We start from the raw sequence: 16,833 nt of genomic DNA on the forward strand, positions 1-16,833 counted from the left end.
ATCCATATTCAAAATTATGCTTATACCCACCGTAACCGCTCAGGGCTCATTGATACATTCTATTAACTGGGCACAATAAAACCTTGATTTATTCTACAGTTATCAGGTCTGCAGTAAAGAACGTTCCTTTTAATAACAGGGAAACAGTATTAAAAATTGTCAGAAGCGGCGGTTAAGCGATCATATTCATGCAAATGCGGCGCTGCACCGGCACCGCTGTGTGTGCTGGAGATCCTACACCAAGGCATCACCGTACGGGACACGGTGGAGGAGCCAGAGGTGGAACAGGGATCGCCCGGAATCTGGGATGGAGCTGCAGAGCTGGCGCTGAGCCCACGGGCAGGGCAGCATCAGGAGAATTCAAAGAGTTTGCAAACCCAGAGAAAATAAAGGAACAGGATTTTTTTTTTTTTTTTGGGGGGGGTGGTGGAAGTCCAAAGCCTTGTTCTTCATTAGTTCGTTAGACAAAGGAACAGATATTTTCTCAAAAGAAGAAACAGGAGTGAAGAACATTTGACTGAGGAAACTCTGCCCAACCCAGGGAAACAAGAGGACCCGGAGGCTTCCCCTCTTCTTTAAGTTTCTCTTGTTAAGATATTTCCAGATTTAAAACTTTAAAATAAGTTTTATAGACATTTCTTGTAAACAGTGACTAGTAGAAAACCCACAGCTCTCCTAACTGAAATATTTAGCTTTTCCAGGCGGAAAGCTGTCCTGCCAGGCCAGCTCAACAGATGGCAAATGGGCAGAATTCTGCTGGCCTGATCGCCTGCACCATGTCCCTTTTTGAGCAGAGCTGCCCGCGCCGAGGGGCCGGGAAGCAAAGCCCACCCCAGCAGCATCGGCCACCGCAGCACGTCCCACCCGCCGCAAACCCCGTGCCCGGGGCTGGCGAGCTCTCCCGGCATCGTCCCGCTCCATCACCGCCCTCTCCTCAACGCAACGAGCCGCGTTCCTCCCGCTCAGGACGGATGAGCATCAGCAGCGGGGAGCAGATGTTCAGAGTGCTTCTGCATCACACTTAAATGGCATGGGGACAGCAGGCAAATCCAAACAGGAGTGCTTTGGCAATTAGCTGACTATGACAAATCATTCACGTATACAAACTGCTTCAAGCTGTAGCCAGATCCTAGTTTTACACTGCTCCGATTTTATTCCACCCTGTCCCTCTTTTCTTCTTTAGTTCGAAGAAACATATATATATATATAAAAATACTCTACAGGTGCCCAGTGCAGATTTACAAGTTTGCCTGAATCTGGCGTAATGCCATGCGCAACCACGCTATGGCCAAGGACACTTTGTTCAAGTATTTACCGAGTTTGCCGGTTGATTTCGCAGCCCACAAGACGTTTCTCACTGCAGACAGAGGTACCCTTACACTGCGAGCTGCAGTCAAACCCAAGCACCCCTTTCTCGGGGTACGCACTAAGAGGAGTGTGACCTCCTGAGCCTGCACATCCTTCGACACGCTGTTTCTCCCATGGCCCCCTCGGCTCGGGGTTGGGGGAGAGCAAATCCCACCCCACCAGCAACCCAGCCCCTGCTGCCGGCCACACGGGAGCCCTTGGTCCCGCTCCCGGCTGCCGCAGGGAGCCCTCTGCTCGCCACGCAGCCCCCCAGCCCCACAGGTTGGGGCAGGAGCAGCCACCGCTGCTCAGCTCAGCCTTCCCAGCGCTGCCAGGGCTCGTCTCCCCCACCCGCAGACATCCGGCGGGCTCAGAACTCGCGTTAGGAAAATGGTGAACCGAGGTCAGAAATAGGCAGAACTGTGCCCCAGCAGAGTCCTCCTGGCCTTCACGCCAGGACAACCGCACACAACAGCGCGCTGCCTCTACCGGGAGCACTTCAAATTTCCACAGAGATCGATCACCATCTAATCACCCAAACAGAATCCCAAGAAGTTTCTCATCTCCTTATATTATTGCACAACCGTGGCAAATTAAACCAGAAACACTTCAGCCCAACAGCCACAGCAGTCCTCAGAAGTTACTCAGATAATTACTCAAAAAAAATTACTCCAAAAACCGTGTCTCAATACCACAGCCCAGCGAGAGCACCCGCTAAAAGCCTGTGACAGCACTACTGTCCCCTGGCAGACAAAAGGGGGATTTAAACCTTAATCTCATTTTCCCTTCCTTTAGCGAGACTAACTCCTACATCAAATAGCAGAGGTCATTTTGCTACTGCAATACAAAGCCCAAACACGCTACAGTTCCACCACGAGCAGCAGTTCTCTGCATTAGACTTTTCTTCTCAGCCACATCCCTCTCCTCCATTGGATTTAGTGATTAAAAAACAACACGACTTACAGTTTACTGTGACTTTTACTTTTTTCACGTCTGGGACTGAGACATCGTTTTCTGCGCTGCATTCATATTCCCCAGCCTGGTCTCTTGTAATTCCATAGATGTCCAGGTACTGCCCGCTCTCAAATGGTTTTGCTGAAATGAAATAATCAGAGAAAGAAATTACCAGAAGCCAAGCACAAAGCACCTGAAGCGTCACTAACATCTGACCAGCAGCTGGAGGGTTTTGCTGGGTGCTGCAGGTGACACATGGCCAAGGGGGCCTGGGCAGCCACTGCAGCTTCTGCTTGGAAGCCCCATCTCGAAGCCGGTCTGCAACCCCCCCAAGCTCCTGGGGCTGGCCAAGGGTCCTCTCCTGACCCTGCCCCAGAGTCAAGCTCAGCATCCTCCAGACCCCCGAGAGCAATTGGCTGGCACAGCTCTGTACCTGATGGGCTTCACACGCTGCAAGGCATGGTCCTCCTCAGAACCTGCCTTAAGGGTTTCAGCAGCCATTAGGGCTTATCGCTTGCACCTGGGGGGACATCTGCCCCCCTACAGCCATCGGAAGCAAAACCAGTGATCGGGGCAAGCTAAAGGGACAAACAGCCCAGTCCTGGAGCTGCTGATCCACGCCTGCTGCCGGTGGCCCCAGCATCGGCTTCCCATCACAGGTGCTCCCACTTTTCAGGCATTTGACCTTGTTGCCATTTATCAGCCGGCTGGACACAGAGGGTGGCAAACCTCATCAGCTGGGGCCCTCCTGCAGCCCCAGGGCTGCCAAAGCCAGGCGGGTCCTGGAGGGAACCAGCAGCTGATCATCTCTGATGGGTGGCCACGGGGGCAAAACGGGTGGGTTGTCCCACGTCCTACCACCAGGGAAAAAAGCCCTTTCAGGCTTGCTCACCACACCACTCAGTCCTTAGGTGGGTGACCTAACACACATTCCACCTTATAAATTAAAAACTAAATAATAGCTCTCCTCTCCCAAAGGACCCAAACCCAATAAATAGGATGTTCAGTGTTTGCCTTGATACACGGAAATAAGGACAGTCGGTGGGAGCACCGCTGAAAACAGGTTGAGGTCTGCCCGATGAAAAACAACATGAAGACCAAACTGAAATACAAAATTCCTTGGTATGTTATATCTAAAACTATTAATTATTTTAGAGAGCAAGAACAGTTACATGATTCAAAAGGTAATTTAGCTCCTCTTGACACGGCGTCATAACATACACAGGCGTTTCTGTCGTTTTCTTAATCCCAGCATCTCCCAGCTTTTCCCTACCGTGGCTCCTGCCTCGCAGTGAGCACTTTGAACCGGGGAGTGGTTTTCCTCTGAAGGATATCACAGTTCATCCTTCCACGTCCTTGGCGCAGTGCGCTCTAGGCGGGGAGCAAACTGATTGCTTTAGATGCCTCACAAGGCGCTCACCACGTCATAAACCAAAAAATGTTAAATGTAATTTTTATCCTAAGACAATAGATCATAGCAGGCAGGACTAGACACTGGAAATTATAGGCCTAAAGGCTAAAAAGACTTGCTGGAAAAGTTTTCCCGCACAGACAAGCTCTCAATTGACTGTTAATAACTTTGCAACCTATGGAGCAATGACAAAAACCCGAACTGGGTCGTGAGAGCTAAGTGGGAGTATTATGTCCATGTCCATCGCAGCAGTGAATTTCATTTGCTTATCTGTTCACGGATTAATGTTTTAAAGTGTGCAAGGTTCAAAACATCAATTATAACTGTGCGCTGCTTAGCAAGATAGCACTCATTAATAAGCACACTATGCCACGCCTGTCACGGGAAAGAGCCCACGTAAGCACTGGTTATGTAAAGCAGAAAGATAAGACTGAAATTGGAAAATTATTGTGAATTGAAGTGAACATTCATAAAATGCAATGAAATAATTTATGGGCTATGAGAAGTTGCATGAGAATGAATTTTTTTCTCTTCCATGTTGTTCACAGGAATAAAGTACAAAAAATGTCCCTTCTACAAACAACCCGGCCGTTGCGGTTCACATCGTGGCCCTCGTCCTGCTCCACTTTGGCCAGGCTGAATAATTTTCTAGGAAAATTTAATTTACTATTGCTTTGAACAGCAGTGAAGGACGCAAAGCCCCTGCTCTACCCAGGCAGAGGAGAGACCTTCCAACATGTCATTTTCTTTGCTTCTAATACCAAGAAAATTATATAAAATGCAAAATTCTCCTATGTGTCAGTTTAAAAATGACTATTAAATTATAAGATTGTAATAATCTCCAACGTCAGTACTTCCCTGGATATATGGTATGCACCAAAATATTGTATACTGAATTCTGGGAATAATTTATGATGCATCCTATCCCAACTCCCAACATCAATTTGGAAAAGAGAAAAGAAATACATCTCCAAGTATCTGGAATTGCATAAAAACAGTCCTTTGTGTTTTGGAGTTAAGCTAAACACAAACATTCTCTGCTTTAAACTTTCCTTTTAATGTAACCGTAACACACCAGGCGATGAACTAGCTTCTCCTCTCCCAGCTTTTGCTTTTCAAAGGGTCCCGGGGTTGTAGCCGTGCTTCAGGCACCGGCTTTGCCCCCCGATGTTCAGCTCGGCCGGGGGCGGTGCAGCCCCACTCCCTGCCCGCAGAAGCGACGGGTTTCTGTACCCGGCACAATTCCGCTACGGCACAAGCAACATCGGTTCTCGGCGCTGGCACCCGGCCGGCCGAAAAACACCAGCGGGAACGATACCTGCAGGGAAAGCAAACGCGGATCCACGTGGGGACGCCAGCCCCTCGGGGGGCTGCTGGGGGCTGGGGGGCAGCACAGCGAATCCCTCCAGCCCCACGGCCTCCCCGCTGCGGGGTGGGCGCTCGCTGGGAGCTCCCGCAATGGCTCCTGGAAGGGTGATTTGCAAAAACGCCCATCAGCGCCCTTCATAGCCCTCGTATTTACAGGGATCTTGGGCTGCGCTATTAACCTAATTCACGCGGCAAACTACGCGTGTATTTTTATAGTGCTGTAAACCCCACATGTTTTATGCAACTCACATCCACGTTTGAGAATATTAAGTCATTTTTAAACCCTCATGTCCCCGGAAATTTTGCATCCAGATCACATAAGAAAGCTTTTAGTAAACATTAGCGATAAATATTTTTCTTAGGGAATACATAGATACTACGTTTCATCTTTCCTGCTCGCCTGCACAGCGTTCCGTCGTCTTCAGCTTGTTTTCAGTTCTAGAGATTTCCCACGGCTGTGTGGGAGCACTTAAATCGTGTTGTGTGAAAGGCAGATGCATAAGTATATGTATGTGTATTTACATTGCGTTGCATGCACATCCAACTCAAAAAAAAAAGAATATTCACACGCGGTGGGGAGAATAAATGGTGCATGAAGATACTGGTGAATGACGACGAGTTTCAGGAGATGACTCTGCCTTCCCACTGTTTTTTTGTGTGACGTCTTACAGCCCAGGGCAACCGCTCCTTGCTCTGCCCTTCTGCAGACCACGTGCATTTTATGGGCCTATCAAGACACGAGGAACATCTCTGGCTGGCTTCTCTGGCTGTAGAGCCAGAAGATGTATCAGATTTGGTACCTGAGAAAAAGAAATCCGGAGGGTTCATTAGCACCCGTCCATCAGCCTGAGGTGGTGTCAGCTAAGATCTTTGATCAAAGATGGGAAAAACTATTTGTTGAAGTAAAAGAAACATAAACACGAGAGTGCCTTGTGTCCAAGGCCATTCCTGATGGGTTTTTCAGGAGATCTCTTAACTAGACTTACTGAGACACATCACAAGATGTAGCAATCTGCTGTGGCTATCTTAGGTGTCGCCAGGAAGGGAAATGCCCATGACACTAAGCTTGAATGCCATTTTCTGCTACTGCCATGTGATGCGATGCCTGATAAATCATCGCACTTGTTATTCTGCAGGAGAGTACACAATTAAAACTGTGTTTTCTTACCACGCATATGGTATCTGGCATCAGGTGTAGCACACGTACACATTGCCATATGGGCCAGTTCTCCAAGGCTTGGACGGATGGTTTTTGCAAGGGTAGCGTTCTCCTCCCCTGGTGTTAAACATAAGTCAGTAAGAGGAAGAATCTGGTGCAAGGCCAGAGTAGCTCCAAAAAACTCTGAGGACTCCGTCTGAGCCAAGGGGGATTTTGGTTTTTTTTTGTTGTTGTTGTTGTTGTTGTTTTTTTTCTTATTCACTAGCATATTAAAAAACTGCAATACAGCCCCAACTTAGGATTGGGAGTGAAGGGACCGTGAGGCTGAGCTGGTGCCAGCCCTGGTTTATCATGGACTCAGGACACTTCAGAGGTGGACACGAGAGACTGGTCGGAGCAGAGTGAACCATCTCCAAAGAGAGGAGGCAAGAAGACCCCAGCATGGGCTCATCCTCACCTACGCTGCCTCAACGATGAGGACTGGGCTCAGTATGAGAGAACCGAAGGTGGTCTCCAGTGACAATGCCATCACGATGCCATCTGATTATCACCAGATGCTTTAAGTAGCCTGTAATTCATAAGGTCCTTCTTGATCCCAGAGGCTGGGAGGAGATACAGGATCAAGGGTGCAAGGAGGCACCTGGAGATGAGTTGTTGTGGGATGCTGAGAACAATCTAAAGTCTAAACAATTGGATTCACCGAGAAAAATGATCTGAAGCCGTTTCTACTACTCATTATGGATTCTGGGTTTGAAGTTACAGCAAGTGCTGTAATTGGATCGCATATAGTCCTCTCCAAGGAACTGCAGGTCACCTGAACAGCTCGCTGTCTATTAGGAGAATGGCCCTATCACATTAGGGACCATTTAAACATTGAGTGCTGAAGGCCATTTCGCTTTAGAGAAGCCACGTTTGAAAAGAAAGATCACATGAAACGTACAGAAAAAAAATTAATCCAAAACTGACAGAAAAATTGAGGGCTGGGAGGAGATCTCCCAGCTGACAACATGAAACAAGAAAAACAAGTAGAGCAATTTTGTAAGAAAGGCATACTGATAAAAAGAAAAGAGATGTGAACATAGATCGACGAAGTTGAAAGTTTCAGATGTGGAGACAAACAAGGTGTGTGAAATAGATGGGTCTGGAGAGAGGCGTTCGGAGAGCTGGGAGCGTGCGTGCTGCTAGCGTGGGCAATGGGAATCCCAGCCAGGTACCAAGAGGTGTTACGTGCAGGCGGTAGAGGCTGGCCCTCCAAGAGAAGTTGGAGGACACGGCTCCAACTGATTTTCCTCATTACTTAATTTTAGCACAGTTCACTTTCCCGATTCCCTAAATTTACAGCAGAACCGCTGCTGTGCTGCGCTACGTGTCTGAGATTCATGGAGTTATGGTGTTTTGGAGGAAGTTTGAATTTTCTCATTGCAGACTTCATGCCCTGGCCAGCTCATACTCCAGGATATGGGCTGACGTGTCTGCCTTAGCAACCGAGTATTCATATAAAGTAGGGCCAGCTTCATATTAATACCTGCGGGGGAGATAGATAACGCTCAACCAGATACTACTTTGGAAGAAAAATCCCCACCTGAGACAGCAGGTCTGCCTGCATGTTGTGTCTTCTGGATATTTAGTTTCATGCGTCCCACACTGCACCCTGGTTTTTGTGGATCTGTTCAAAACCCTGTGCTGCCTGCAGAAGGCAGAGGGGTAAGTGCAGCCCATTGCGAATGCCAGTTTTTTTCCCGGGAAGACCACAGCACGGGGATCATCTCTCTCCATCGCCGCATGCAAAGCGCCCTTTGGCAGCGGGGGGTTTGCAAGAGATCCTCTCACACGGAGCCCGCCGGCTCTTCTGCAGCAAATACCTGAACGCAAATATCTCCAGTCTGAAAACAGCCTAAAAGAACCCTTTCTCTGCAAAACCGAAATTAAAACCGTGTAGGGACGAATGGGGCAGTGCTATTTTAATAACAAAGCTATACGATTAAATCTCACTTGAGCTAATTTATAATTCATAGCACTTAATATGGGGATCCAGCTCTTGGGAAGGGGATAATGATTCCCAATAAAGCCCCGTGCCTGCGGCAGCTTTCAGAAGAGACTTGGTCTGTCGGTCGGTCAGCCAGAGGGCGGGGGAGCCCCGGGGCTGGGGGCAGGAGGGATGGGGGGCAGCGGCCTGGAGGGACCCCCCCAGGTGCTGCCCCTGGGGTGAAGGACTGCGGTCACCACTTTTCTGACGGCCGGTGGCTTTATAACACCCCTCCCTCCTGCCGCTGCGTCGCAATGATGTGCTGCAAATGACAGCCCGTTAGTTACCGACCCATCATCTCTTTGGCCCAAACACGTTCATTGATCCCTCCCATTTTCTGTCACTTTTCTGTCTGCAGTTTGTTGAAACTGGAGGCATCGCTAGGGTTAAATGCATCACTCGTGACTATTTTTCTCGTATTTCTTCACCCCCCTGAAAAGCGACACCATTTTCGGTAAAACGTGCGTTTTAAAAAGAATTCTTCGTATGTTTTAAATATGATTTATTCATAAAAATGCCCAGAAGAAATGGGAGGGGAAAGAGGCTGAAATCTACAGTTGCTTGCTTTGGTTTTGAACACTAAAGATTTTGTTTCACTGAAATATCTTCTATGATTCATGAACTGCTCACTCAGAAGTGCAGTATTTCTCAAATAAAAATGAACTGATATCTGAAGGAATAAACTAAGCATGTATTAAAATTCTAATTTTCATAGCATTTTATGAGTTATTAATGAGTCCATCTACTGAGAAGCAAGAAATACTTTTCATTTGTTATAAAATCATCAGAAAATTCACACTTATTTCTGTGCGATGTTTTTGTACGGTTTCAGTTGGAATCTCTGTATTTTGCTAAGAATAATCTTACTATCGTTTCTCACTTCCTTCACAAAGATCCAATTATTTGAGCAGTTTGAATATTCTTCTCCTGACAACTGTATTTTAACGAGAATTTTTTTTTTCAGCCTGTTTAAACATTTTTAGAAGACACGAGGATTTCTAAGAATACCTTTAATTGTTCCTGAAGGGATGCTCAAACTTCTGGAATGGTCCCGATAAAAATGACATTTTTCTAAGAAGTGTTTCTCAGCCCCCCCCGGCCGCAGACAGTGTAATGTTACTTGACTCCAGAGCAATGGGTTGTGATACCGAATCTCCCTTAATTGCATTCTAATACTAAATCTCCCAAGAATGGCACTTAAAAGTATCATAAAAAAAAAAAAAGGCCAAACATCTCACAACCTGCAACCAAAAGACACCATCTTTTATATGGGAGAGGTGTGATTTTGAAAGTTGTTTATCCAAAGGCAAAGGAAAGAGTCACAACAAGGAGTTTATATTGACTACTTGTGTTTGCCCTGCTGTCTTTAAACTGTTAATTAATCCCCTCATTTACTCCGCCTAGAGCTCCACACCACTTCCCCGTGAGTTCCTGGGCGGCTGCCAGCTGCGCGTTTGCTATCAGGGAACCACTGATTTAATGACACACGATGCCATCACCAACTGAAAAACTCCCCTTCAGGATCACGGGCCAGGCCATTAAATTCATATAAAATATTAATCACAAATCTTCAGGCCCCTAAACGGTTGTGGCATGGACCAATCCATCTACACAATCACCACGTGCCCATGGGTGTGATATTTAGCTGTCCCGTGCACATTGTTTTACTTGTGGCGCTGATGGAAGACCTTGAGTTCCCCTCGAGCCGTCCCATGCCCCAGGGGACACATGCTTTGGGTGTTTTCGGGGGAGATCTTGCTCGGCCGTGCCCGGGAGCAGCTCTGTGCAGCACATTTGCAGCTGAGGAAGCGCTCGGGTAGGAGCAAGTTGTTGCATTTGGGATGTTCAACCACCCAACAGGCTTTGCGCGTCAAGAGGGGTGCCTTGCAGTAGCTCATCCTACAGCGCATGAATTCCTGCAGCTGCACTAATTGCTGGGACGCCCAGCCCCAGCTGGTGGCAGCCCAAAGCCCCGGTGCTGCGACTCCAGTGCTAACAGGGAACGTGGCAGGCCACCAGACGGGAAGATCTCCTGACTCCTGGAGGTCCCAGCCAGAGCTGCCAAGCTGGAGAAGCAGGCATCTCTGTTCAATAAACAAATGCAAAGCAAGAGGCTTGTGTACAGGACTGCAAGACAGAGCTGTTGCCCGGAGCCGAGCGCTGAGCAGCTTCCTCTAAGCACAGAATGAGGAATTTACATCAAGGCAGAAAAAGACGGGGTGTTCTCCACAAACCCAGTCTAGAAGCAGGACATGAAAGCTTTGTAAAACCCAATGGCATTCGAGCCTTAAATTAATGTTATCTTTGTCAGCGTAACATGCTGGCGTCTAAGGCATTGCTTCTGAAACCAGCTGGTGCCAACGGGTACAACTCGTGGCCAAGAGACAATCTGCAGGTTTCTCTGGTGGCTCTGGACAGCTGTTCCTTGAGAGCGTTCCTCCAGAGAGCGTGTTCCTGTCCTTCTCTCCTCCCGAAGCTGGGACAGACATGGTCGACAGATGTCAGGAGATAAGTGGAGTGGAAGAGGAGCCAACAGGAACGTGCAGGACTCCCCTGCTCCTCTCCTCTGCTGCCCCACACAAGTAGAAACTCCCTGATCACGGTCAATCTTAGCCCATCACTGCTGCTTGTCCCTGCCCCGCTCCTGCTCTATCTCTGAAGGTCCCCTGGCTCATCTCCAAACACTTCCAGCTCCGTGTCAAGGAACAGATGTTTGGGCTCAGCCCGGTAATGCTTCACCTGAATGAGGAGCACAGTGCTCACGCCGTAATGAAGCTGTTGCCTGCAAGATGAGTAATGATGGCATAAGGGAGGCATATCACTGTCATTGCTGATCAGGTTAAATCACTGAATTATTTTACATTCTGCTTCTTAGACACCTAAAGGGAGCCAGCTTCGCTTTTGGTATAATGTGGCAATAAATCTACCTCCATTTAGGAAAGATGGCTGCGTGTCATTGCCACTCGGAACGCCACGTCTCGTGTGGGGCAGGAGCTCGCCCCATCCTGCACCCATGAGCACATCACAGCCCCAAACAGGGGGTCTCCTGCAGGACATCACCTTGAGGAACTCAAGGTGAACTCAAGGTGAACTCAAAGGCTGGTCTCCTGCAGGACATCACCTTGAGGAACTGATAGCTCCACTGTGAGAAAACCCTTCGTTATCTGTAGGGCTCTGACCAAGCTACTGGGAAAATGAGATCATAGAATCGTTATGGTTGGAAGAGACCTTTAAGATCATCAAGTCCAACCACAGACCCAGCACTGGCCAAACCCCCACTACCCCGTGTCCCTCAGCACCACGTCTGCCCGGCTTTTCAATCCCTCCAGGGATGGCGACTCCACCACTGCCCTGGGATGGCATCACCTAGAGGGGGAGACAACGGCGACTCCAGGCATTGCAAACCTAAACCCATGAACAAGGAAACAATAATCACGAATTTTAAGCTATCTGGGACAAAGCAGCTTGGGCGAATGAGGTCTTTCTGGACGGCAGCCTTCCCGGGCTGTTAGAAGTACCCGCTAATTGGAGTTTGAATTATTAAGTTGGGAAAATGTGGTTCGATGGGGAGATCCTTCTCACAGGTAGACTGGTGGTGGGAGCAGCTTCACTGTGCAAAGGCAGCAACTGAGCAGAGGTGGACGAAAGCAGCTTCTCAGAGATCAAAGATTATCTCATGCACAATTGCAAATATATGAGAAGGAAGCAGTGGTGTGAAATAACCCTCACCAGCAAGGATATCTGTTAGATTTTTAGAATTTAGTGGGACAAAAGATAGAAGTCACAATCTTTTGTTTCTTAGACGTTTAGTTTTAAAACTATTTTGAAGCAAGAGACGGAGCATTTTAAAAGACGAGCTCACACTTTGTACACACACAAAGCCCTGGAAATCTGATAATAATTCTTGTCAGTTAAGTATTTTCAGCCTGAAAATCCAGGTTCAGACTACTTGCACTTCAACAAAATACTTCGTATTTCTGTCACGTGTGGATAACATCTCAGAAACGGTGGTTCTCTAGCAGAAGCGCAAGTGAAAGAAAATATCTGGCATTAGCTGTGCTCATATCGAGCTTTGTTTGTTCCTTAGGATTTAGCTGGAAGTTTTTAAAAAGCCTCTCTGCTTTTTCACCCCCCAGTGGCAGATTTCTGCTTCAGGAAGGGTCTTGCAGGGATGAGACTCTGCCCGCTCAGGACCAGCGTTGCCTTTTGTCCCGTAATTGAACTGAATCAGCTCTTAGGCTCAGCCTCCCCAGACAGCCCTATCATTTGAGCGCTCCGAAGACGTATTACACTAATACATCGTCAGAGCGACGTCGCTATGATGATACGTTAACGCAACACGTCTTCACGGCTTTAGGGCTGGCCAGGAACAACAGGGCGGGCTTTAGATTGAGTTCATCCATATCGCACCCAGGCGCACGCACCCCAGCGGCAAAGGGAGAAGGAAAGGAGTCATCACGTGAGTATGGTCAAAGCTAAATTCCGGCTAATTTCTGCAAAAGCGTAGCTTTCCTCAGCGTTAGTGAAAAATCTGCTATTTTGCATGTGCTAAACCGTTCTTACAGGTTTGGGCTGTTTTTTGTTGTTCTTTTTTTTTTTGAAACACTTCAGTGTCACTGGTCTCTGGAGACAGGACTGAATGAACACGGGAGCGTCCTAGTGCCAGGGATTCGCCTGTCACTCGACATGAGAAAATCTGTCTTCATTCAGCTAAATTCATAATTTCTGAAAAGTCTGCTCTCCCAAACGCATGCATAGACATACATCCAGTTTATCCTCGTGTTTTAGGAAAATAACTATAAACTAGACTGGTTTCACAGTTCATCCCCACCACTATGGGAATAAAACTGCGAGAAAAGGGCAAGAACCAGAACATATGAAACTAGAATTCACCAGGGACGATGCTGAGGATCCGGGCTGAGCTGTTACAAAGGCAGAGGGGGACTGTTCAATCTGAACACGCCAGAGAAGCGGGATGGTAGGGTCAGGAAACACTGCCGCACACTACACACAACTGCAAATAAAACAGGAGATTCCTATGTCTTGATCTTTTTTTTTCTTTTTTTTTTTTTTGCCTGCAGCCATTGGCTGTGAAACCCGCTGGCAAAACGTACATCAACACGTCTGTGTCCTTGCCGAGCCACTGATGCTCAGTCTCTCCGCTGGCAGGTAATGCAGAATAATAGGAGTGAACGTGGAGATTAAAACAGTGCTGAGGACCGAACGTGCACCACGCGCGGGGTCTAGGGTGGCCTTGCTCCAGAGCAGCTCTGTCCTGGGTGTGTGGGCTGAACCCTGCTCGAGGCAGGACCACGCGAGGTTCACTCCAGGAGAGCATCCACCAGGTTCCCTTCATTTGAGGGGCTGAGTTCAAGCACTTTGCGTGCATCTCTCTCAGCATTTTAGTTTGGAGCAGGAGCGCAATTCTGAGGTGAACCTCCTGGTTGCCCTCACGCCTCACACCTCACTTGGTGCTGCAGAGCGTATGTGTGGAGCCCGGCCTTGTCTGTGAGTCCACCGGGCAACAGCACGATGCCAACATGAACCGACTAGAGTGAAGATATTGGTTTGAAACATATGAAACTTCATCTAACAACACTTGGGGTAAATATTACTATTGTGAAATCAAGCACTTTGAACAGAGCCAGAAGTGAGGTTACTCTTGCAATCTTTTTATGCCCCTGTCTCTATTTGATATCGTTGGTCTCCCAAGGAACAGGCGATGGGACAAGGGGAAACAGCCTCAAGTTGCGCCAGGGGAGGTTTAGGATGGATATTAGGAAAAATTTCTTCAATAAAATGGTTATCAAGCCTTGGCCCAGGCTGCCCAGGGCAGTGGTGGAGTTGCCATCCCTGGAGGGATTGAAAAGCCGGGCAGACGTGGTGCTGAGGGACACGGGGTAGTGGTGGGTTTGGTCAGTGTTGGGTTGATGGTTGGACTTGATGATCTGAAAGGTCCCTTCCAACCTTATGATATAAACCCATCCTGGTCACTGTTGTCTTAATGCAGACCTGCTTCATTGGAAGCACCTTGTTTCCCCAGCATCCACCCAGATATTTAGCTAGTTTGGTAAAACAACCGTACATGTCTGACCACTCGCCCCAGCTGCCCTGCCAGCTCTGCTCGCTCTCGCTGCCGCCTTCCCACCAGAGAGCGGCCGCTCCGAGGGCTCCATGAACGCGCCGTAGGGACAACCTGCTGTGACGGGGAGAGACACCCCACTCCTCTCCATTTGCTTCGTTCAATATAACCAAATTAAAAACCTCTGTACCCTGAACTTTCGACTATGATGTGGATTTTCAAGAAGCGTCATTTTGTTTTAAGGGAGTCAGGTAGAAAAAGTTTTGCTTTTTCCGTAAGACTTTTTGGAACTACAGAATTTAAGCTATTTTGCATTGCAATAAACCCCCGGTAAGCCTGCCCCGAGCTTTGCTCAGGCGGTGGGTGCTTTGCTGCTGGTCCCTGCTGGGTTGCATGGTCGGAGCATGGCCCCCTGGCTGCATCCCCAGTGTCCCGGGCCACCGGCCCCTCTGCCGCTGGGAAAGAGGGACTGGCAAACTCACCTTCGGAAAGTTTTGTCAAAACCAAAGCGGAAAAGAGTTTTGATATACAGCACTCAAATCGTGCAAAGCAGGAAGAGTCTATCTAAGGACTTCCGAATGGCGGTTGTGGTCGCTGCTCCTGGCAACGCCGGCAGAGCTGGCTTTTCAGTCCCGGCGACGTAACGCACACGCGCTCTGCATACAAGTGCTAAAAGCTGGGGTTACGTTTCAGGCAGACCTTAATTCTTTAAAATTCCGGTTTCATTCTTAAACTATTGATGCTGCACTTTGCTCTTAAATGTCAGAACAAAATAAGTAATACCTGCAATTTATTCAGATGACATTTCAACAATACGAGATTTTCAGATTACAAACTACAGCCCCGTGTTTCTTGCGGTGTTACACTGAATGTGTAGATTTTTTGGATTTACATAATGGGTTTGTACAATGAATATTTATATAATGAGAGCATTTACATAATGACTGCAAGTGAAACATGCACAATAAAGATTCCAGGCCAATAATTTATGTACTAAGTTAAAAATCACCTCTAAATACATTTCATTTTTATTCCTACGAAAGGTTCATTTTATCTCTTGTTCAAAAAAATGGAATCCGACCTTACCCAAGTAAAGGCTGCATTGATGCAAATCATGATAATATTTCGGAATTAGTCTACATTGAATCATTTGTATTCAGAGATTTCAGTTTCTTATCTTTTAGTAGCAGCTTTGACAAACAATTTCAGAATATTCTAAATATGATTCATTAATATAATTTAGTGTTGTATTCTGGATGTGATGCTTGCATGTAAGCCTCATTAGTGCCGCTGGGAATTACAGGAGAAAACTGGTAGAAATTATAAAGTGCAGATGAAGCTTATGTTTAGATAAAGGTAAGTTGCTGCAGACAGAATATAAACCGTTAGAGAAATCTGGTGTTTTCAACACTCTTGCATTTTGTTTTCTAATAAATCCAGGCTTCTTGTTTGCCAGACTGATGTTTAATTGGGTCTGAGCGGCAGCTGTAACTGCCTGTACACCAGAACGTACACCTGGGCACAGGAGCGGTACAGCCTTACTGAAATGGAAAAAGCCTTCTTTATTTGGTGGACTAGAGGACAGAACATATTCTGTAGATTAGATGTTCTCTTCCATCACATTTTACAAGATTTTTGAGCAAAGAGTTATTTGGACCCTGTGTCCTCCCCCTCCGGACAGAGTTCTGCCCATTCACCATTCTTTCATTAAAACTTCAATTATATAAATAAACCACGCATTTATTGTTCTTGTGTCAGGTGTACCTCCTCCTTGACCATAAACAGGATTAAGCAGTTGATGAGCACCAGTGTAAATGCACCTGGAGGAACCAGGACAAGACAAGGTGACAGGTGACAGGACAAGAGGCAACGGGCTCTCATTAAGACATAGGAAATTCCATTTAAATGTGAAAAAAAGCTTTTTTATCGTGAGTGTGATCACACACTGGGACCGGTTGCCCAGAGAGGCTGTGGCATCTCCATCCTTCGCGATATTCAAGCCCAACTGGACATGTTCTGAGCAGGAGTCAGAGCAGCTGATCTCCAGATGTCCCTGCCCACCTCAGCCAGTCCCTGGTTCAGTTCTGTGACTTTCCTTTTTTTTTTAAGCACGAAATTTGTTAAACCCATGTTTGTGTTTCATCCAACCTACTGCTTCCTGGTGAGAGAGTCAGGGATGTGGCAAAACCGATCCAAGAAGACTCCCTCCCCAGAGACCATCCCAAAAGGAGAAGGTGTATGAAGGTGTATGGGATGTGCAGGATTATCTGCCAGATACTTGGTCAGGGTGTTGTGGCAGAGAGGAGGAAATAGCGAGCATACGGGAAACGTGTGACGGGCTCTCCTCTGGCTCTGCAAAGGGCTGTGAAGGCGGAACGAAGCAGGTATCAGGGAAGGGAAACTGCCCGCCCTTAAATCTTGGGTGGTGAGGAAACATGGTGAGGGAACATGCCCGTCTGCCCGCCTTTTTCTGTGCTCGGCGCTCG

The 16,833-nt window shown here is 47.5% G+C and overlaps 1 protein-coding gene across 1 annotated transcript in view; it reads right to left on the reverse strand.

Moving 5' to 3' along the window:
• Window positions 1–16,833, reverse strand: part of NEGR1 (neuronal growth regulator 1) — a 285,381-nt gene that overhangs the window by 84,736 nt on the left and 183,812 nt on the right. Inside the window, exon 4 of the mRNA XM_074598876.1 lies at window positions 2,311–2,442. Coding sequence (XP_074454977.1) covers window positions 2,311–2,442 — 132 coding nt within the window. The remainder of the gene's footprint in view (window positions 1–2,310; window positions 2,443–16,833) is intronic.

The sequence above is a fragment of the Larus michahellis genome, chromosome 8 (genome assembly GCF_964199755.1).
Source record: "Larus michahellis chromosome 8, bLarMic1.1, whole genome shotgun sequence".
Taxonomy (NCBI): domain Eukaryota; kingdom Metazoa; phylum Chordata; class Aves; order Charadriiformes; family Laridae; genus Larus; species Larus michahellis.